Genomic DNA, 23,730 nt, shown 5'->3' with positions numbered 1-23,730 from the left:
GAGAAATAGTCTGTAAAGACTAAATTAAATCTGAAGACAGATCTCCCTGCAGACTGGAGGAAACGCTACTCATTACTCACTTTATACTGTTGTGTATCTGAATAAATGAAATTCTGAATTATGTCAGTCCCATTTGTTTTTATTTTTAACAAATAGGTATAGTGACAGGATTTCAAAATAAATTGAAATACTGTCGTCTGTAAATGAAGCAACTTAAGGCTGTTGACATTATTCTTTTTTATACTGTCTCTATTTTATATGTCCTTTTTTGTCTCTCCTGTGTTTTAGATCAGATGATAAGAAGAGCACCAACTGGAAGCAGTTTCCTAAAAAACCATGTAAAAATCTTCTCAGCACCTTAAAGAAACTGCACCCACAGCTCGCAGCAGGTGAAATAGATAAAATAAGAACTTCTAATTAGTATATAAATAATTGTATGCAAAGGTGTATGTACCTGTTGGAAATTCACCTTGAGTTCAGTGAGATACTCCCAAACCTTGACAACACTCAAGGGGTGACAGGTTGAGCTTTGAGGATTGAGTGGTACCCAGTACTGGGGGGAATAGCCCAGACCTTGTCAGCAGGTTTCAGCAATGGTCCTCAGAGTATGGCATGGCCAACTAGAGAACTGGTGGGCTCCAAGAGGTCCCACTGAGAATGAGGTGCTGGTGCAGTCATAGCTGCCCCGGAGAGCTCAGAGGGCCTGGCTTAGGACTAATCTTCATAGTGTCACGAAATTATTATCTTCAGTCATCTGTCAGTCTTCATCCTGTGGACTGAAAACAACTGGAATTTTCCTCAAAAATCCAGTTATTATAATAATATTGTTCTCTTTAAACTATGATTCAGTCAGATAGTGTTCCAAGCCTACCCATTAGGCAAGAACTGTTCTTTAGGCAGCAGCAGTTCCTGAGAACAGCCGATGTTTCTGATAAGCTGAAAGGGGACCTTAACTGCTCAGGAGCCATTAATCAAGGCCAAGGCCTAGAGAGAATGCCTGAGACTGGAGATTGTATAGCAACCCAAAAGGAGCTTGGCTGGGGCAGGGAGTGTAAAAAACTACCACACATGTTTGCTTTATGTTTGTGTTGATTTATTTTTTAAAGACTATATTTAGTTGAATATGAAGTAACATTTATTGAGCTGACATCCTTGTTTTGTGTCGTAGACTGCTGCATGAGTTAGAAAAATACACTTTTGAGGTAACCTTTTATGTCAACCAATTCAATTGGAAAATAATCACAGGATTTCTAGTGCTTATCACTTATGAACATGGGCAAATAGAAACAAATTTTTGAATGCACTGAATTTTTATTAAAGGCTTGTATGTGTTGCTCATTGCTAGTTCACAGGAAAACTCAAGAAGGCTGTGCAGTGGAAATGACTCCTATAGAGGCAGATTTCTCCTGGCAGAAAAAGATGATAGAACTTGAGATGGAGATCCAGGAAGCTTTTCTTCGTTTCATGGCATCTATTTTGAAGGGTTACAGAACATTCCTCAAGCCAATCACACAGGCACCTTCAAATAAAGCAACTGCTGCCGATTCATTGTTTGATCATCAAGGTGAGGGTGGGGCAAACAAGCTGCTGATAGCATTGGCAGTGTTACAACTTCAGATCTGAAGAGCTGCTTAACTTTAAAAGGTCAAAGTTCCCTTTGGTTTTACAGTTCTTGGCGGTATTTAAAAGTGCAGTTGTCTTAAGTTAAGCTATTCAAAGTTGATTGGAACACAGATACATACACATAGAACTGCAGGTTTGCACTAGCTCCGGTATTAGAAAAAGCTTTTTTCTAGTAGTATCATGCCCTCTCATCATGGCATATTCTGCAAGGGCATCTCTTGGAAATTAAAAAATATTTCTCAATTTGTATGATGCAAAAATGCTAAAAGCCCAGTAATGAGAAGTGAAGTAATGGTCTTGATAGAAATGGAAAAATAGTAGAGAATGGGGCAGAAATCAGAAATATGGCAAGCAATAAACAGTAGTCAGCAAATGTTACTTCCCTCATCACTGTTAACTATTCAGATCTGTTCATGAGTTGGACACTGCATAAAAAGTCATAGGGGTTTTGTCTGTGGTGGTGTTTTGGGTTTTGTTTCTTCTTTTGGGGTTGTTGATTTTTTTCTAATTACTGAATAAGATATTTTAGAAGAGATTTTTAGGTAATCATTTGTAGAGTTTTCAGTTTTATCAATCCCATCACCTTTTAGAATAATGTAATTTTTATTTTAGTATTGTTTTAGCTGTTGGATGCTTTTGTACAAGGTTATCTTTTCTTGCACAATGAATCAACAAACAAGAGTGACAAGGGATTTGGTGGGTGTGATTGGTTGTCAAGGATGTAAAAAAAATAGCTATTAAAAATTCTGTTATTTTAATCTTCCAAATGCAAGTAGATTTAAGTAGTTGTTATTGATAAAGCAAAAACTTTATGTATTAGCATCTTAAGTAATTTATATTGATTATGTGATTTGTGTGATTTCTGTTTATTAACACATTTCATGTGTTAATTTCTTAAGGAACTTTTAACAGGTATTTAGTTGTGTGTTCCCTTTTATAATCAGGATTTTTAAAAAGCAGAGACCGGGCCTATACAAAGTTCTATACACATCTCACCAAAACACAGATATTCAGCCGCTTTATTGAAGAGTGCAGCTTTGTGAGTGACAAGGATACTGGCTTGGCATATTTTGATGACTGCATAGAAAAGGTGAAAAATATGCTACTAAATAATATTCTTCTATTCTTCTTTGTGTTACTGTCCTGTCCTTTAGTTGGGAAGGTACATAACTTCTGCAGGAAGTATTCAAAAGGATTGGAATTCTTGGTGGTTATTGCTGAGTCATTTTCCTTTCTTCATCTTCTTGCATGGTCATAATTTTTGTGTTGTTGGAGTAAATTTCAGTGAAAGGCCTGTAGGATTTCAATATATAAGATAATGTGAGAATTATCAGTAGCTGACACTTCAGCAAAATACCATCCATGTCTTCCCATTAAATGTTAATTTCCTCCCTCTAATGTAGAATTGCTACCAGTGGTCATCTGCCATGACCAAAAACATCATTGTAGTTTTTCCCACAATTTCAACTTTAAACATGCCTGGTGTTTCAGATGTGGTCAGAACTGGTTTATGTAGATAAGTTCCCCTTTCATTGCATGCATGTTTTAAAAGAAAGATTACTCCTTTTTTTTTTTTTTTTAATGTAGTCACATCAGTATGGTTCTGGTCTAGATAGGTCACGGAGTTTATATCTTTAAAATTCTAAGTTCACAATATTAAAGTTAGTAGCTAAAGAATTGTATTTGTTTTTTAAGGCATATGTATATGATTCTTTCTGGGAGAACCTTCATTTTAATAGCAAGTTTTTATAGACTTTGAGTCTTCGATTCAGTATTGATTCTAATCAGATTAATATTTGTGAATGGACAAAAATTTATTTGCCTTTCCTTTTCTCTGCTAAATGTGGGATATGCATCTAGAGAATACTTTGTTAATAATTTGTTATTACTGCAGGTTGTCATATTGGAAATAGCTGCAAAACAGGAGTTTCTCTCAACTAAACAAAATGAAAGCACTTTTCCTTTGATAGATTAAAGATTTTCTATTTAGTAGATAATGTCAGCAGATAGAAAGCATGCTGATTACTGAATTCTTCACTGAAGTATTTGAAAAAGAGCTTTATTGCTTCTACAGTAATATGGAAAATTGCCAGTTCTTCTTTAATATTTCAGCAAGTGGCACAGCTTTAATATAACTATTTAGGATTTTGATTTTGAGTTGAGAAGAAGCTCTTAATTTTTTTTTTCCTTTTCCCAGCTCTTTCCAGATAAAGGAATGGAAAAAGGAGAGAAGGTACTTCTGCCCTTGAAAATGTTTAGGAATATCTGATCATTAAATAAAAATGGAACTACAAGACTGTGGACTTGATATTTCAGTAATTTTTATATATCCAGTTACATACAGTATATATTAAATATATTTTTTACATATTCCAACATAATTGACATTGAAAAGGACAATTTGTTACAAAGACAAACTCTGTACTTAATGTACAAACTCTGTTTTCAGGTTGATGTTGATTCTGTTGAAGATGCACGCTTGATTGAGCTTGATGAGTCGCAAAAAAGTGAACACACAGTGTTCATAATGCCACCAGAACCACCTGCTGATGATGGGCAGGACCGAGTGCCAAAATACAGGTACAAGTTAGACAGTCACATAGAGTGAAACTAGAGTGCCTGTGTTGGTTAGCAGGGCAGATGTTCTATGCTGGTGCAAGACTTGCCTTAGTACAGTATTTGAAAGATACGAGCTGCCCAGATTCTGGTAAGTTTCTGAACCTCTAGAAGTTAGTGTTTTGGGTGTATATATGTGAGGGCATGTGGATTATGGTATTACTTTTTCAATAACTTCTTGCCAACTTTATGGTAATACTTTTCTGCATGTATTCAGTGTCCTTGCTCCTGTTTGAGCCATTTGTGTATATTTTGTAGCAAGTGCAGTTGCAGTGCTCTTTGTTCCATGTTGAGAATGATGAAGGGTGGATTATAAGTCTACCCAGTACTACTGATCTGCAGATGATGAACCAGAAGAACAAAACATGCACTCCACTTTTGAGATTTCTTACATTCAATCTTTTTCAGCCCTGTGCAAGAAGTGTGGAGTTTCTGATACTCTGGGTATGATTTGTTTCTTCCTGTGTCTCTTGGAGATCATGAGCGTTCTGTTTTTTGCTGTTGTCCTTGTTAATCATTGTCTGTGCTACCCTGACCTTCATGACATGGTTAGTAGTCTGGTTCTTATTTCCACTTTGGAGGTCTAGTGTCCAAGGCATCTTCTTGTACTATCTTTGTGAATAATGCTGAAAGGATCTTGCTGCTTTCTCTTTTTTTTCTCCTGGTTCTTTAATCTCCTGTTTGTCATTTTTTTTCCATATCAGTTGTTTTCATATGACTTTCCTGCTATGACCAGTTATGCAAAAAGCTTTTATTTTCTGGTTTTTTTAACCATCTATATAGCTATAAAAACTTCCCACGACTAGATTTCAAGCTCTTTGACAGACCACAGGAGCTCAAGCTCTCCTTCAGCAGACACCCAGCTGGAAGCAGCATTTCAAATAGTCCAGCACTCATGGCAAAGAGGACAAAACAGGTCAGATGAGTCTCACTGTAATCACTGTGTAATCACTAAAAGATACAAATTTTCTTGGTAAAACTGCCACAGCCTGTTTATACTGTAAGTTAATGTTGTTAGAGTTTTGGTCTCTGTAACTGTTCAGAATGAACACTTACAAGAAACAGAAGAGATTAAAAATTGTCATCTGAAATTTCGGTTTATTGTCAAATGCATTTTTAAGCCTTAGACTGTAATATAAAATTAAATTGAAATTTATGCATAGTGTGGGGAAAAAAAGATTGATCCTGATGCTAGTTTGTGCTTGCAGAGTATCTTAATAGGAGAATGGTAAAAGGGGATCTTCAACTGAATGTGTGTCTATTATTATTAAATGCTTACTCTTAAGAAACCAGTGTCTGAGTTAGATTTCTAGATTCAAGGTGTTACGTCTTTTATCTGCTTTTGTGTTTTGTTTCACCCTTACAGGAGATAAAAACAGCTCATAAATTAGCCAAGAAGTATTATGTAAGCCCCTCCCAGTGGGCTAAATGTCTCTTCAGTCATAGTTACAGCCTATGGTTTATTTGTCTGCCAGCCTATGTCAGAGTTGCACATCCCAAGGTCAAAGCACTGCAACAGGCATATGATGTTCTGATTAAAATGAGGAAAACCGATGTGGAACCACTAGATGAGGCAAGTGCAAATCAAAAAAAATTACCACGACTGAAATAGAAGAGAAGATACAAATACAGTGTGTTTTGCTGACACCACCACGTTAAGCATACTTATGGCTAGACCTGTGTTTAAAGCCACCTTAAAATCATCTCAAGTCAGCTTAACTACAGCAACTGGAAATTAATTCCCTTTATTATCCTCAGCATAGTGTGTGCTGGGTCAACCATTCCAACTCAGTGTTACTCGTCTTCTCACAGATGACTTCCAGAAGGAAGTTCTTGAATATCCCTGGTTTTTATTGCACTTTAATTTAATTTGCAACCTTACTGGACTGAAGAGATGATGGGTTTGTATGCAGCATACTATTCTTTGAGTAGTATCCACAGGCACACAGCAGCAAGTTGTCCTGCTTTTCACATGGGCACCTTACCTCCTTTATTAGAAAAATAGAAAGAAGATGACCTGAGTGGAAAAAAAAAATTGTCATGGTCAACAGTGTGACTGCTGATGTTATTTCAGTTTCTGTGACTTGCTCTTTAATTTTTGCTCCCTCTTCTGGCTGTAGCATGTTATGGACTAACTAGTTGTTCTCACAGTAAAAGTTGGAAATCAGGAAAGAGCTTAAGATACTGCAAAATTCCTGTCTTTAGTCCATTTACACATTTCTGTATCTTTTCAGGTCTGTTACAGAGTAGTAATGCAGCTCTGTGGATTGTGGGGTCAGCCTGTTCAGGCTGTGAGAGTCCTTTTTGAAATGAAAAATGCTGGAATACAACCAAATGCCATCACCTATGGTTATTACAATAAGGTAAGGGTCCAGTGTCTTTTGCAGTTGTCATTCTCAGTGTCTGGTAGCATGTTTTTAAGGTTGTTTCTTGCAGCTTTTCTCTTAGATTTACTGATTCTGTTAGTCAAGCAATCCTTTTGGACATGCTTACAGAATGACTGAATCTACGCTAAATGGTTCTACACTGTTAAATTTATATTCCCATGCTGTTTGGCTAACCAAAAATACTATTGAAATACGGATTTACGCTGTTTCGATTTGCAAATTTTGGAACCATCTAGTGCTTCCATGTCAAATAAATCTATTCTAAGGTGTATTCTTTAAGATAGGAAGATCCAAGATGGATGAAGGCTGGAATTAGACTAGTTGAAGTAGCCTCCCCCTCTTTCCTTGCTATCCTGATGAAACTTGATGGTAAACTATATAAAGGAAAAGGAAAGGAGATGTTAGTATGGTCTTCTGTTGCTATCAAAATACATAGATGAGAACAAATCCCACCTTGTTTAATCAAAGTAATTTTGATCCATTGTCTGGTTTTACTCAACTGTTTTGTATTGAGCTGTGGAATAAAAGAGCTCATAGAAACTCAAGTATTTGTTCTACTTCTCATGGTTGACAGTAAATTTATTTTTTTTTTTATTGAGGGGGGGAAGCTTCTCACTGTAATGTGTTTTTTAATGTAACTTCCTTACTGTTTTTGTTATTGCAAAAATGTCTCTTTCTGCAGGCAGTTCTGGAGTCTTCTTGGCCTAGTGGTAACCGCAGTGGCATATTCCTGTGGACAAAGGTACGAAATGTAGTTCATGGCACAGCGCAGTTTAGGCAGTGCCTGAAGAAATCAACGCAGAACCCACGAGTGCCTCTGATACCAGGTAACAACTTAGTTGAAGTAGATTTATTCCTGGTGAACAGAAATAACATACTTTCAGAGGGATTGCAGCTAACATTGTGGCTTTTGAAAGTGGAAAAATCTGTCCTTAAATGTATAAAAATTGATATTTGCCAACTTGATGCTTGCAACAGGATTAGAATGTCATTTGTATACTGAAGAATTAATTATCTTGATTTCTTTAGCCAGAATTTCATGCTCTTATTTTATATGGGCAAGCAGAAGTATTTACAGTTGTCCGAACAGGTTAGATTTATTTAAAAACCTGAACAATTAAGTCCTCTCTTACTAACCAGCTCTCGTTCATGTCTTTAGCTCTGCGGAGTCCCACGGGTGGAAGTGATGGGGACATGATGAGCCATGGTAGCGTGGATAGTTCTAATGATGCTAACAGTGGGGAGCACACCCTCTTCGTCAGTGACTTAGTCAGGCTTGGTTCCATTGATAATCATTCTAGCACAGGTACTAGATTCTGCTGGGTTTACTACTAACAGTTCCCCAAAAGGCTAAATTTTCTAGTCTCCTGTTGATTTCCCCATTCACAACTACTGCTTTCCCTTCTTGAAGCTCTAGAGAAGTGTGGAATTAACTTGTGTAGAAAAAGAAGTACACTATTGTTGAACATTTCTCCTTTACTGCACATCATACTTTAACTCAGAATGTACCATAGCAGACATAGTTATATTAAAATAAATATTTTGCTGTGGTCTCACATACCCTACTTTTTGTGTTAACCTTCAGAAAAGATATGAAGCTTCTGACATATGAGGCTGTTTAATTTTTGCATGTTGTCATTTATTCACAGAAGTAGTAGTCTATGTCAGTAAAATCTTTCCAAGAAAGGAAAGGAGTGATATTTAGTGAGGTGATTATAAGGTAACACTTGAAAATATTTTTCCTTGATAATATCTCAGAAAGTTCTAATTAGCATTCATGGAATTAGTACATTATGTTAGGTTATGGTAAACTATGCTTTTAAACGCTGTATTCAAATGTCTTAATAGTAGTTGCTAAACTTTGGAGTAAATACAGAAATTGTCAGAACCTTGTCGTACGGTTTTTTAGGAGACACTGTGGGAATGGAAAGGCAGGTGAAAGCTGGAGAAAAACTCTATGTTAAACATAGTGTGCACTCCTCCTGACAAACTGAAGTAAAAAGAGTGCACAGGAAGTTAATAGTTTAAGATGGCAAGACAAAATGCATGGTTCTTATTATCTGCTCTAGTACTGATGACATCCTACCTGTGTAGTTTCAACTAAACTTCCTTCCTGTGTGTACTTCAAAACTTAATGCATAAAATTATTCTTGCACACTCTTCATGTTTTTAATGTCTTGAGCCCTTCTGTAAAGAGAACTTTGAGTCTAATTCCTGTGCTTCATCTGATATGTCTGCCTAGATTACTGAACTTCCCTTCTCTCTGCTCTTTGTTGCTCTGCTTTTTGCTCTTTGCTGTCTCTTGGGTGCCGTATTTGTCCGTGGCTATCACGGTGTGGGGTGCAGACTTATGGTGTGAAGCCTTGGATGCACGTGTGCATTGTTTCTACCCTTGAATGTTTCTCCTGCAGGTAATTCACCCATTTATTGATGGGGTATTCGCACTTCTGCTCAAGGCAGGAATACTAACATTATTGAAAATCTGACAGAGAGAAAATAAGCACCTAAGGTTGTCAGAACTTAATTTTCTATATAAAAGGTTTTTAATATAGTAGCCAAATCTATTATTTGATGGCTGCTCAAATTTTTAATTCTTTTTATCATAGTTGTTATTTGTTGGCAAAATAAGTAGCAGTGATATGTATGGTAGATTAATTGTATCTGTCACCCAAGTTTTATGGAACTTCCTAACACCTTTCACACTCAATAACTTACTTTGATCTTTTTTATTGCAGTAGGAATGCTAATAGGTACTTTGACGTATACAAACAATCCAGTTTAACATTGCTGAGAAATGTGTCCATATAGTATTTTTGTCTTTTTGCACATGCAGCAGCCCTTCAGATAAAAAATAACAGAGAAATGAGACCTTCTGTATTTTTTCATGTGACAAACTTTTATGATTACTGTAAACTTTTAGTTTTTTAGTGAGTTACAGCTGGCAAGTTTAACTGGTATAGCAGGGGAACAGACCTTTTAAAAAATGTTTGTAGTTGTACTTTTTTTTTTCTATTACAATTTATACTTTGGCATACAGTGCAAAGGTATAGCACAGTTTATAGTACAGTTTTTTTCCAGGGTTGTATTCACTGTTAGAAGCTTGCTCAATTATGGCTGTGCTTGCCTAAATTTCTTTTGTTAATGCATTTGAGAATTTAGCTTACCCAGCAGTTAAATATTTCATACTAATGTGATAGAAAATGAATGAGAGCAGATATAGTGCATTAAAAATAGTTAGTCACTATAGTGTTTCTAGGGGAATAATTCATATTTAGTATAATTAGAAAAGTAAATTTGGATTGGTATAGCCAAATTATCTCTGGTGTTATCATCACTGAGTAGGTCTTTCCACACATTAGACATTTTGGAGATCTTAATATGAACTTTTCTGGAGAGATAAAATGTGAAACAAATAAATTTCAGATCCTTTATTTTCTTTTTGAAAACAAATTTAGAAAGGGAAAATGAACTTGAAGCATGTGTTTGTATTTCTTCCAACAGGTGGTCAGTCAGACCAGGGTTACAGATCTAAGGATGAACTCTTGAGAGATGTTGAGGATAGTCTTCCTGCAATTGAAACACAAGTAGAGAAAGATATTTCTTCTAACCTTGAAGACTTAATAGGAGGTTAAGTATGGGTGTTTATGTTGGTGAAGGCTTTTGGTAATAAATGTGTTTCATGCATAAGAATACCACAGATACCCAGTGTATGGAATTAATAATGTTCCAAGGCTCAGAATACGATAGATTTCATATAGTTATTTTACTTCTGTGCCCTAAATTATAGCAGTGGAATGTGTATAGGTAGAAATAGCCTTTTATTAGATTAACTTAATATAGATGGAAAAAATGGACAAATGTTGGGGTACACAGTAATTTACTTTCCATTTCCCTCATTTATCTGTTTGAAATCTTGACAATTTTTTTAGCTGTACCTGTTGACCTAATAAAAGGTGCTACTTTTTCTTACAAACTCTTCCCAGCTATAGACAGCCTTAGGGTCATCTCCTGTCTTTTGTTCAAATTTTGCTCTTTGTTTTTCTGTATGTTGTTGTTTTCATTACTGAATTTGTTTCATATCTGGGTTATGAGATCCTTTATGTGAGTTAGGGCTTTTAATGCTCTCATTAAACAAATTGCCCTGCATGAAAATCTGTGAACTAGAGGTTCCTTCTATGTTAGATGTTCTTATTCTGCTTTGGTTAGTTGAAAAAATACCATGGGGAGAAATTGGCAAATGCTATAACCCTGTGAACAGCTAAGCACTCTCTGCATAATGCTGGAAGCTGTAACCTTTCTGGGTATTGCTTCCAGAAATGCTCAGTACTTAGAAGGATGGATCCTTTAGTTTATTATTACATGAGGTGACAGAGTTTATATTTTATGTACCAGTGCAAATAATTACTAAGTTAAATCTTAACTCTCAATATCTATATATCTATATCTATCTATCTACTAATGTTCACATTCTCTTTCTTGCAGAGATTTCTGTAGAAAAATCTTATGAAAAGCAACAGCTGAATATAGAAACTCCGAGTCCAACTGATCCACCTGCTTGGGGTAACAGTATTGTGAAAGTTCCATCAGGCATTTTTGATAGCAGTGGAAGGAAGAGCAGTGATGGTGAGTAACTGGGTGAAACAGAGCTTTCTAAAGTCCTGATCTTGTTGTGCTGTAGTGTTTTGCAATCTGTTTCATGTTATGAAAAGAAACAAAACTTCTGTTCAAGGTGCAGATGTCTCACAAAATGTTTGCTTTCCACCATTATCCTGTGCAGGTAACATAGGATAGAAGGAACCTGTAGATTCTGAGGTTGAAAATCACTGTTCTGTAGACTGAAATCAAGATTTTTTTCCCTGCCCTGCACTGAGTGTGTTTCAATAATATACTAGGAAACAAAGAGAAATAGTGTCTCCAGTCTTGATTTTGTCATCTAAACCTTGCTGATCTTGGACAAGTCTGTCTCTGTTCCTGCAGCATTTATTGCCGATCTATTATGCAGGAACAATGTATGTTGTCTTTGTGCTGTACAAAATTTATTTACTTAACTCAAGATTTGTAACGAGAAAGATTTATGGATATATAAAAGCCAAATCTTGGGGATGAATTTTTTTTCTTCTGCCTTTGTGTCTGTCCTTTACTAAGACAAGGTAGTCCAGCTTCAGTGTAGCTTGATAACACAGAATGGAGTCTCAGGTAAGAAGTTGCTTGGAATATTTTGGCAATTATGTGAACTGCTGGCCAGCCAAGAAGCAGCATTGATGTGAGACTCAAACATCCTCCAGCAGGTGGATATGGTACAACAGGTCTTCTCTTGAGGTTCTAATATAGTAGAATTTCCATACTTATGAAGGTTTTAACTTTGCTAACACAGCTATCTAGGTAGTATGTATTCCCAATTACCCATAGGAAATAGGAATATTTATAAGATTAGTTTATGGCTTCCACGTGCTAAACTTAATTAGCATTTTCTATATATACATCTGTGTCATAAATGAAATAATGCATCTGTATTGGGCAGACACACATTATAGTTTTTTTCAGAACCAGAATGAACTATGCAGTTTGATGTTTAAATCTTGAATGTAGCTGTTGGAGGGAAAAAAACCAAAACCAGCCAGAACAACTTTTACTTAAAATTGCAGTTTCCTTCAGTTCATGGATGTAGTACTTACTCTCTAGGTGTTGGCACAGGGAAAGGAGGTAGAAGCCATAAACAGCTTTGATTCCAAAGAGTAGGTGGCTTTTGACCTGCAGGATGTCTTTGCAGTGAAATAATGTGTTCATGCTAGTGTTACTTCTTAATGGATATCTTGGGACTGTAGTACTCCCAGTCTTCTCTATGTAAGAAGGTTAAGGAGATTTCACATGGTTTCAGGAAATAAACATTTTGGTGGCTATGGACACCATATTATTAATGCATTTTCTCTTTTAGAAACTGTTTCTAGCCCAGTGTTCATCACTCAGGATTCAGTCGAAGATGCAGTCTTTGGTAATGTTTCTCCAAAGAAAACAAGTGAAAAAAGACAGAAGAGGCAAAAGCTGTTTTCAGAGAGAAGCTGCAGTTTCAGCAGTGAAAGCAGAGCTGGAATGCTGCTGAAAAAAGGCAGCTTGGACTTGCATTCTAAAGAAATAGCAATAATGATGGGAGCAGATGCCAAGATCCTAACAGCTGCTTTATCTGGGGCCAAAACTTCACCTTCTCATGTAAATAAATCCCACAGCTTTGAAAATATCACTGACCAGCAGGTTTCTAACATAAGTGACACTTGGATTGGTGTGACTGAGAGTGATTGGGACCTAGAACATAGGTCTTCACCAGTGCTGGAAGAACCTGGGGAAGGGCAGGAGGATCTTGAGAATGGAAGAGATGGAAATATGACCACAGTTGAAGACATGAATGAACAGTCAGCTGAGTCTAAAAACCAGAAACCTGAATCCAAAGATGCAACTGCTAAAAGAAATAGCTTTTATGGAGTGGTTAAGCCTATTGAAAGGGAAGATGTTGAAGTAGGCTTGGACCCTCTGTCTTTGCTAGCTACTGACTGCACACAACCAGGTTATCCAGAACCTGGGGGAAAGTTGATGTCACCAGTTGCAGCACGTAATTTGGCAGATGAAATAGAGAGCTATATGAATTTGAAGAACCCATTGGGTAGTAAGTTTCCCAGCATGGAACTGCACAAGCCAGATAAGGATGCAGAAACTTCTGGTATACTTGGTCACTCCCAAGAAAGAAGGTCAAGTCTGCCTTTGGATCCCATCCTGGCATCCTCCAAGTGTTACGAAAGTCGAAGAAGTCCTTCTGTCTCCAGGTCCAAAACATTCACTGTACGATCAAAGCAACAAACTCACCCACAAGTTCAAAAGGAGCGGTCTTCATCTTTGACAGGACTGGGTCGTTCTTCTCCACATGGCTCATTGGGAACTGTTGTAACAACTTTATCCAATCTGAAGTTAGACAATATACTGTCTGGACCAAAAATAGATGTTTTGAAATCAGGCATGAAGCAGGCTGCCAATGTGGCCAGTAAGATGTGGGGAGTGGTAACATCAGCATATAGTTACTCAGATGATGAGGTAAGTGTTTTTCAGTATGAAAAATTTGGGGACACAAAGTTAGAGGGCTAACTTCTATGTCCAGAAGATTGCTTCCTAGGTGGTGTTTTTATTAAGTATTGACTTTTATTAGCTAATAAAAATTACACTTTATCTATGGTGTTTTTCCTTGCCATTAAAAAAACCCTCACTTTTCAGACAAAAGGGAATTAGATGGTCTCAATGCAGTATGTTTTACTTTTTTGTTCTCAACAAAAATCTCCCGTTTGTTTATTAATCTTTTTATTTAAAAGATTAATGATGCCATACTGCCCTGTCTTACTTTAGAAAACTAGGTTGTGAAAATAAATTACAAACCCAGGAAGTCAGGTTGGTGAGGGTCAAAGTTGAAAGTAATAAAGTCCAACCTGAGATCTAGTAAATTGACTTATCAGGAATTTGGAAACTAAATGTTATGGTTATTCTGTGACTAACAGAGTGTTTTTCAGAGTAAAACATTTCACATACTAATGACAAGATTGAAAGAGAATACAGTGGGATGAATATTGTAACTTCCTTTTTTTTGCGATGTCTTGTTATTGTGCCTTCAAGTGATGTGTCTGCATCGTTTTTCCTGTTTCTTCTGTAATGAATAAATTTATATCACTATTTTTTTGTCACTCAGTTTGTCAGTTTTTCAATATCCTCCTGCTTTGTCCAGTATCTGCACTTTTTGGGGCTACATAGATTTATCTTACATCTGATTTTTTTTACATCAGGATTTATCTTAATCTGCTAGTTTAATTATTTTTTTTTAGGATAAAGATGGAAGTCAAATAAAGAATGTGGAGGTACTCAAAAATGTTACTTTTTCTTCTTGCATTAAAGGAAGAAAGCCATCGACCAGACTATAACTTCCCTGTGGGCTTTGCAGATAGTATTTTAGGAGATAATCTGTCATCAAGAACTGGAGTCCCAGGCCTACTTACCAATGAGCTTGCACAAAGCACTACTAGTCTTGGTAGTAGCAGCAGTGGTGGAGATGTAGGAAGACAGCATTACAGTGCAGGTGAGATGATTTGGTTTTATTTTCCCCTGATAACTTGATTATAATACAACAAACAGGGAAAACTGTTGTACGTGAAATCACTCGAAACAATGGAAGCTATGATAATGTGAAATTATTTCAAGCCCTTAAGAGTATTACAAGCAAATTTTTACTTCCATTCTATACTCTTCTCTTGCAGTATCAATGCTAGTCTCTTTGTTGAATGTATAAAAAGCTGATACAATATGCAGGACTTTACCCATAAAAATACTTCCTGTATATGTGATAGGAAGATTACGAACTAGTTACAGCAAGAAACACCTGCTCATTCATGTAAAGTCATAAGACCCTTGAAAGTATTAATAGTGAAATATTAATATAGAAAAGCTGAGCAGTTTGACAACTGCAGATAGTTGCATAACTAAGAGAGACAGATCATTTGAGGGAGGAAAGAAGCAAACCAGCAAAACCAAATCAACAGAACAACCTTGTAGTTTCATGTGCACAAAAAACCTAAAGCAATACACACTAGAAGTTATCCATCTTCACCATGGAATAGGAAGTGTTGGATAAATACTTGATTTGAACTTATGTAGGTAAATAGTTGACAACTGTGCGCCTATTGCAAACTTTCCTTCCCTCCTCCCTGCCAGATGTAAAACTGGACTAAATAAATCTAGTAATTTTCAGTTCAGATTCAATTCAGTTAGATTTGATTTTTACTTAGAGAAAAAAGATGTGTTTCTGAACCTGCTGTGGGGTTGGTTTAGGTCTCTTTGCAATACATTACTTTAGTGATGCAAGTATTATAAAGCTGTCTGCTTTACGGAGAGAGAGAAATATCAAGAGAGGAAGAACTATCTTGTATAGTGGAGATAAAGTGTCCCAGTATTGCAAAATCTTGACAAGATATCTTCCAGTTCCAGTTAGTTAGGAGGGTTATAAGAGCTAACTATGAAGAGTGGCAGCCAACAGGGTATGCAAAATTTGTTCACAAACATAATATTGAGCTGAAAAAACAGAGGAGCCTTCTTTATGAGGAGGGGATACTGGTGGTGATTTTTTTAATAGAAAAAATCGGGCTTGTAAAAAATAATTATGATAATTTTGCCTTCTTGGATTGATTCCATCCATATCCTTCTGGAGAATGTATTCCAACTCTTTTTCCCCTTTTCCTGGACAAGGCTCATAACTATAAAATCTAGCATTACCAAAGAAAAAAATATTTGGTTTAGTGCAGTGTTAATCAGGGAAAATCTAAGTGCAGTAATAGTATTTTTGGTAGCACACACCTCACCTGATGCTGTCCTTACATTTGCTGTTTACATATAGATGTGTTATTCAAGAAATCATGTCTAGTCAACTTTTTAGAGGCGGTCAATATACATTGAGTAATCTTACTGCTCTTTACTAGTCTATTTTTCGTTTGTGCTTTTCTTTTACTAATCTGTGATATATTGTGTTAGAAAAATAACCTTGGAATGTTAATCACAAATATAATATCTATCTATATTGTAATGTCAGTAAGATACTCATATCTTTGGAGATCTTTTGGTACAATTTTCTTGCCTTGGTTGAACAGAAGTTATTTTCTTTGGGAATGGATTAATTATTCTTTACTTGAATACAAAACTCAAACGACTCTTTCTGTACAGGTGAAGTTTCATTCCCAAAAAGTATGAAAGTTCTAGATTCTGAGAAATCAGAGCACAGCTCTTCACATAATACTAGTTTATCCAGCATTTTCCAGAACTATGCAATGGAGGTAAGATTAATAAACTCATAGATGAAAGCTATAATGAATCAATAGTACTGTATGCATTAATTGCCTGTTTAGTTGCATTGTGGTTGGTTTTTTCAAAACAATTTTTTCCTTGTTTCTACTGCAGAGATGCTCATTACTTGTAGCTTGGAGTGCAACAGCAGCTTTAAAAATGAAGAGTGTCTTAAATACTTTTATGCATCCATCATACATATAGAGAAAAAGTTGTTGAGGGAAGGGTCAACACTTGAAGTGAAAGAGAAGTTAGAGATTAAAAAGGAGAAATAGTCTTTTGTGGAGTTTTAGATTTTATTTTCCTTATGAAAATTGTGTTGTTACTCAGTAATTGTGATGAGTTGACCACAGCCAGCACCAAAGCCCTTACACAGGTATTTGCTTAATCCCCTTTAAATGGGGGACAGAATTGAAAGGGCAAAAGAAAAAAGCTTGAGAGTTGAGATTAAGACAATACATGAACTTTGGGGGGAAAGATGAAAAAGAGGGAGACACAACCAAAAGAAAATAGTAATACAGAGATCAGTCAGCACCCTGACACCTCAAGGAAGAGCTACCTTGGAAAAACACACAGAGTTTTATCTCTAGACTTGATGTTACACAGTCTTATTTGGTCAGCTGAGGCCAGCTGTCCTGGCTGTGTCCTGTCACAGCCTGTTGGCTGAGTTGTGCACATAGTTAAAAAGTCCATGATGATGTATAAAGACCTGTGCAGCAATAACTAAAATACTGGAGTGTCATCAATTAACATGGAGCTGGTTACCAGACTGAAACACAGGACTACAAAGAATTCTAACAAGAAAATTAACTCTATCCCAGCTAAACCAAATGAAATAATTACTTGTAGATGCTTTCATATTTCATATATATAGTCAATGGTCACTGCATTTGCCTTGGTTGCTTTTCTTTCAGCTGCAGTGTTATGTTGCTAGATCCTATATATTTTCATTTATGTTTGGTGTTCTGGACATCTTAGGCTTGCCAAGCTTCCGCACTGCATTTTATAAAGGGTATAGCATAGTAAAAATGGCATTATAATTAATATCTTAATTACATTAGCTCTAAAAATTATTAGAAGCTGTGTTTGATGCTGTGTTTTTGGGGTTTTTCACCCATCTGACTGAAACAATGAAGTAAGAGGATAGAGTAAGGTATGTCGTCCATTCTTCAGTTAGTACAGGATTCATTTTATCATTTTTCTCCAGTTCTCTATCTAGCTTAGTGGTGAGACTTCTATTAGGTAAAGATGCAACATTCTGATTTTCTACTTGTGCTGGGTTCGCATGGCAAGGATTGGGTAGCAGAAGAGCTGCCAGAACTTTCCCCCTTGTCCGACAGAGCCAATGCCAGCCAGCTCCAGACTGGACCCCCCACTGGCCAAGGCCAAGCCCATTAGTGACAGTGGCAGCAATGCTGGGATAGTGTATTTGGGAAGGGAAAAGAATGCTGTGCAACAGCAGCTGCAGGTGAGGGGTGAAAACACATGACAGAAAATCCCTCTGCAGATACCCAGGTCAGTGCAGAAGGAGGGACAGGAGGTGCTCCAGGCACCAGAGCAGAGATTCCCCTGCAGCCTGTGATGCAGACCACAGCAAGACAGCTGTGCCCCTGCAGCCATGTATGCTGTGCTAGTGCAGGTGGATGCCCAAAGGAAGCTAACCCTGTAGACAGGAGCCAGTGCTCCTGGCAGGACCTTTACCCCATGGGGAGAAGAGCCCTGGCTGGAGCATGTTTGCTGGCAGGACTTGTGACCCTGCAGGAGATCCATGCTGGAGCAACTAATAAAGAACTGAAGCCCATGGGAAGGGCTTACCCTGAAGAAGTTTGTGTAGGACTATGTCCTGTGGGAGGGACCCCATGCTGGAGCAGGGGAAGAGTGTGAGGAGAAAGGAGTGTCAGAAAAACATGGGATGAATTGATCACAATCCCCTTTCCCCATTTCCATGTGCCATTTCAGGGAAGAAGGTGGAGAAGTTAGGAATTAAAGTGAAGCCTGGGAAGAAGGGAGGGGTAGGGGGAAGGTGTTTTAAAATTTGGGGTAATTTCTCATTAACCTACTTGAACTTTTAATTGGCAGAAAATTAAATTAATTTCTCCTAGTCAAGTTTGTTTTTGCCTTTTTGTCAAAGTAATTGCTGAGTGATCTCCTTGTCCCTGTTGTGACTCACAAGACTTTTGTTATATTTTTCTTCCCCTGTTCACTTGAACAGGGAGATTGCTTGAGTGGTTTTAGTGACCACCTGGCATCCAGCCAGGGTCGACACACCACACTATAAAGGTTTCTTTTATGCTTGATTGGTTTTGTGGGATTTCTTTCCTCTTTTGGATAAGTAGACATGCATTTACTTATACAATTCAAAACAATTTGTATATGCTGAATTCTTCATAGAAGCAAGCAATTGCAAATGCTAAATTAGTACCCTTTTGGGGTAATGCTTCTTCCGTGTCAGAAATAAATTACTTACAACTTCATTTCATAGGTAAAAGTTAATGTGGATGAGATAATTCTGAGTATGGTGAGAAAGAAGTGGTGAACTCATTTCTCCCCACTGGCCTTCTGGTACCTATTAAACTTCTGTGGGTACTGAGCCTATAAAAAACAATTGTAAAAGAGCCCAAATAATATTAATTCTTTGCTGTTCTAGGTCTTGATGTCAAGCTGCTCTCAATGTAGAGCTTGTGATGCTTTGGTTTATGATGAAGAAATCATGGCTGGGTGGACAGCAGATGACTCAAACTTGAACACTACCTGCCCTTTCTGTAAAAGTACCTTCCTACCTTTGCTTAATGTTGAATTTAAAGACCTTCGTGGCTCTGCAAGGTCAGTGCATTTTATAGATACTCTGTTTCTGACTTTGTAACTGTGCATGGTTATATTTTTTCACAAGCGGATCTTCAATATCTTTCCCCATCTAGATGTTAGCAAGAATGTCACTTCCTATTCGATGGTCATGATTGTACTGAAGGAAATTATAAATTGTGTAAACTATTGAGTTGCATTGTAAAACAGCCAAAACCCAAAGAACTGGTTGCCTTTTTATCACTTTTTCGTTTCATATTTTCTTTTTAAGTGTAACTGTATGAAGGTGTAAGTCAGTTTTCATTTTGTTTCAATGTTAAAACAAAGCCTATGGGCTTTAAACTTTATAAAATCATATGAAGAGGTTTTTAAATCTGTCAGCAAAGAATTTTTCCCAGATCAAATTTGTTAGCAGCTTTTAGTTCCCGATGCTCCACCTTATTGTTTCGCTAGTTTAAGCTTCTCTGCTTACTGTTTTTAACCTCTTTTAGTTGCACTGTGAGAAATGAAACCTAATTTTAAGTTCCAATTCTCATTGTAGTGGTTATTGCTGTGAAACAGAGGTTCCACTAGTTCTCTAATGCAGAAATTGAACATCTGTATTAACTATAGAGTATGTACTTCAGAGACTTAGCAAAGCAAGACACATTTGTGTTGTCATGTGCTTATAATGGTGTATGATCATGTAGTCCGTAATGTCACATTACAATAGCAACCATTTTCAGTGATGTGTCACCTGTTAATATACTGTTCTGATTTGAAACCATGACAAACTAAGGTCACTTGTAATGATTTATGTCCAGTGTAGTATGTCTTCTTTTGCAGATCAGATCTCTCTCTGTTAATTTACTCTGCCTGTTTAAGTTGCACAGGTGGGAGTAGGATGTAATTTATGTCCTGTTGTCCAGCTTTTTAATATTGTGTTTCCTTCTTTTGCTACTTTTGAAAAGTAAGTGTAGAAAATAACAACTTTATGATTTTATGCTTATATCTTTACCTTTGTATTTTTATCCCTCCCATTCCTGCTGTAACTTCAGCTTTTTCCTGAAGCAAAGTATCTCAGGAGATAGTTTACAGAGTGGCGCCCTTCCATTAACCACAAATCCTCTGGAGCAGAAACTGTTGACCAACCCAGCTGTTGCTGACTTGATCAGTTTTTCAGATCACCTGCAGTCCAGCCACACCATAGCTGAAGAAACCAGCTCTGCAGCTGAGCAGGGGTAGGTAACACAGGATTGTTAATTCTGTCAGAAATGCATCAGTACTTCCACTCTTATAAGGGTAAGGTTGGCTTTTATACCAAATATGGTGAAGTACAGTTGTAACTTGAGGATCATCTCTTTCCTTTCTCACTTTTTGCATGTTTTAAGCATGCTTTTATCAGTTTGAAGTCAATTCATTCCACCAAGTGAGTAGGTTCTAAAGATACATGTGTAGAAATGAAACTTCATGTCCATTTGCTATTGATCAATAGGTAAAACCTCTACTCAGTGTGGTTAAAACCCAGTCACCATTTAAACTCACACAGAAATTCAAGCATTGCTTCTCCTTTCCTTGAATATATGATTTAACAAGAAGAACACCACACTATGGGAAACAGTAGGTCTATTTGCTGAACACTTTTCTTGAGAGAAAGTTCTGAGAGCACTCAAGATTTGTGCTGAGCTTGTGTTCTATAACAAACAAAACCTATGTAAAACTGAAACTCTAAAACAATATCACTTCTGAAACAGTTTGAGGAAAAAAAGCATTAAGGGGAAAATGTCATGTTGGATGAGGGAAGAACTAAAATAATTCTGCTATGAATTGTGACCTTTTTTCTGGGATGATTAAATTTTATTGTAATTGTTTGGGTTTTTTTAAAATCATCATTCAGTTTGAAATTCTGGAGTATTAGTGCCTCAGAGTAATGAGCTAATCCCTGTGTCAGACAACTAAAACTAATCAATGCAATAATAGTTAGTCCTAATACATTAAACATTAAAGGTGGTACTGTGCTTATGTCAACATCTTTATTTTATGACAATATATTTTTAACTAAAGTAAAATTTAGAACCAAAAGTCACCTGTAAATAATTTCTTCTCTCTCTACAGATTATCTGGAAGCAGACACTTCTATTTCACTTTGTTTCTTCTTCTGTACTGTAGTTGTAGCTGTAGTTTTATCCATTATAATTATAAGGAGCACAGAACGAATATTCCCAGATCTGCAAATGTCTTGATTGCATGCGTTAAATCCAACAAGCCTGACTTCACTTAAATTAGCTTGCTGGATGAGTTTTACACCATTTTTTATTTTTACTTTGGTATGCAATTTTTAAATTGCTTTCTGCTATACTATTGTTTTCTTTATGACACTTAGAACTTAAAGGGAAAAGGAAGTAAAGGTGAGCGTAGTCAAAAGAAGATAATCTTCATAGATTGGCAGAACTGTGGATTGCTGATTTTTTAAGCAAGGTAAAGCTGTACAGGAGCAGTAATTTTTGTACAGAACTGCAGTGCTTTCAGATTCATATCTTAAGTTATACCTAGCTGCTTTTCTGAAGGGATGTTTATACTGGTCTGAGGCACGTTTTGTTCTGTGTTCCTTAAACAGTGGAGCTAACTGGGAAAATACAATTTCATATTAATAGAGAAAATTGATTTGAGAACTTCACTTGTCAGCCTTCCTCTGCTTCCTTCCTGTTGCCATAGAAATGCTGAAATATTAGCATATTTTTTTCTAAAATTCACACAGTGATTTGGCAGAAGAACAGACTACAGATTCCACCACCATGAAGACACATGCCAATAATCCATCAAAAAGAGGCGTGTCCTTAACTCGGAGCCACAGCGTGGGGGGTCCACTGCAAAACATTGATCTCTCCCAGAGACCATCTCATGGCATTTCAACAGTTAGTCTTCCAAATAGTTTGCAGGAAGCTGTGGTAAGTCTAGAAGCTGCATATTCAATTGAGAGAAAAATATTGAAGACAATGAATTTAATAATACTCTACTAGTAGCATTCCTGTCCATTTGCGGAATGGGAATGGCCAAGCATATTTTCACCTTCTTACAACTGAAAAAAAATCTTATTTCAGTCAATCTAAAATTGTTTTTCCAATACTTTGTCAAATTAACAGTTCTACTTGATTTGAAATGTTCTCTCTAACAGAATGAAGCTAGTCTTTGTCTTTCTAAAACTGGAAGTTCATTAGTAAAGAAATACCAACAGCTGACTAAACACAATAGTGCAGCGCATTGGAAGATTGAAAGTTTGTTCAGTTTCTGTGCATTTACTTATATTCCTACTCTATATTCTGTTATGCTTACCTGTGGAGTGGATGGGAGAAGGGGAGAGGCAGTATCGAGACTCTTACCTTTCTTGTGAAAAAAAGTTTCTCCTCTCTCTTGGTACTTGTTATTTTCCAGAGGCTGCCTTAACATGTGAAGCCATGATTCAGTTCCACAGCTCATTTATTTTATTACTGACATTTCTTTTCACTTTCCATTGCTGCAGGCTTTGTACTGGTTACTAGCTCAGATAGCTTAAAACTGCACAATCAGAAACAAGTTCTAACCAATTAGCATTTTTTTTCTTGTTCACATAATAGAGAAAGCCTAGGTGATTGAGCCTTAAAATTAAGAAATCCCTAACAGTCAAAACTGGTGATGCTGTTAATGTTATTGTGTGCTCAATAGTTCCAGAGCTTCTTTCAAGTGTCAAAAGAAACTCTGCAATGGAGGTTTCTGGGGCAAGTAATCCTGAAAAGTATTTCTGGGAGAAAAATCTTCTTTGATTTAGTAAAAAAGAAACTCAAAAGCAAAAACAAACAAAAAAAACCCCACAACAAACAAACAAACAAAAAACCACCCCAAAAAAATGAAACAAAAAAAACAAAACAATTTTTTTTTTTGTGCATGTTCTATTTTTAGGATCCTTTAATAAAACAACGGAACCCTGCCCCTGTATCTGTACCCTACTTGAGCCCTTTGGTACTGCATAAGGAGCTTGAATCACTCTTGGAAAATGAGGGAGAGCAAGTAATTCATACATCCAAATTCATCAATCAACACCCCATAATCTTCTGGAACCTAGTCTGGTATTTCCAGCGGTTGGATCTGCCCAGCAACTTACCTGGACTCATTCTGACATCTGAACACTGCAATGAGGGAGTGCAGGTAAATGGCATCCTCACGTTAGATTGGCAGGTATTACAGTGAGTAATAAAAAAGCTGGAGGGCTTGGTTCAAAACAACTGGGTAAATAATTCCTGAACAGCTGAATATAAGTTCTTGGGTTTTTATCATACAAGTGGATAGATTTGTTTCCCACAAGGATTCTTGAAGGGAGATATGTGAAAACAGTCTTCAAATTCTAGTCAAGGTGGTCTGTACTGAAAAGCCAGAGAGTAAGATTCATTGAAGAATAGGAAACAAGATGTGTCTGCGAAGAACTCAA

At 36.8% G+C, this 23,730-nt stretch overlaps 1 protein-coding gene across 1 annotated transcript in view; it reads left to right on the top strand.

Moving 5' to 3' along the window:
- Nucleotides 1–23,730, top strand: part of DENND4C (DENN domain containing 4C) — a 51,036-nt gene that overhangs the window by 17,569 nt on the left and 9,737 nt on the right. The window contains exons 10-28 of the mRNA XM_068176474.1: nt 289–389; nt 1,346–1,564; nt 2,568–2,713; nt 3,821–3,856; nt 4,073–4,203; nt 5,023–5,155; nt 5,606–5,812; nt 6,474–6,602; nt 7,309–7,453; nt 7,786–7,932; nt 10,128–10,253; nt 11,109–11,249; nt 12,562–13,706; nt 14,553–14,733; nt 16,368–16,477; nt 19,135–19,310; nt 20,327–20,509; nt 22,027–22,216; nt 23,205–23,450. Coding sequence (XP_068032575.1) covers nt 289–389; nt 1,346–1,564; nt 2,568–2,713; nt 3,821–3,856; nt 4,073–4,203; nt 5,023–5,155; nt 5,606–5,812; nt 6,474–6,602; nt 7,309–7,453; nt 7,786–7,932; nt 10,128–10,253; nt 11,109–11,249; nt 12,562–13,706; nt 14,553–14,733; nt 16,368–16,477; nt 19,135–19,310; nt 20,327–20,509; nt 22,027–22,216; nt 23,205–23,450 — 3,892 coding nt within the window. The remainder of the gene's footprint in view (nt 1–288; nt 390–1,345; nt 1,565–2,567; nt 2,714–3,820; nt 3,857–4,072; nt 4,204–5,022; nt 5,156–5,605; nt 5,813–6,473; nt 6,603–7,308; nt 7,454–7,785; nt 7,933–10,127; nt 10,254–11,108; nt 11,250–12,561; nt 13,707–14,552; nt 14,734–16,367; nt 16,478–19,134; nt 19,311–20,326; nt 20,510–22,026; nt 22,217–23,204; nt 23,451–23,730) is intronic.

The sequence above is a fragment of the Anomalospiza imberbis genome, chromosome Z, assembly GCF_031753505.1.
Source record: "Anomalospiza imberbis isolate Cuckoo-Finch-1a 21T00152 chromosome Z, ASM3175350v1, whole genome shotgun sequence".
In the NCBI taxonomy this organism is placed as follows: Eukaryota; Metazoa; Chordata; class Aves; order Passeriformes; family Viduidae; genus Anomalospiza; species Anomalospiza imberbis.
Note: the sequence above shows the minus strand (reverse complement) of the source record. Positions and strands in the feature narration are given on the sequence as shown.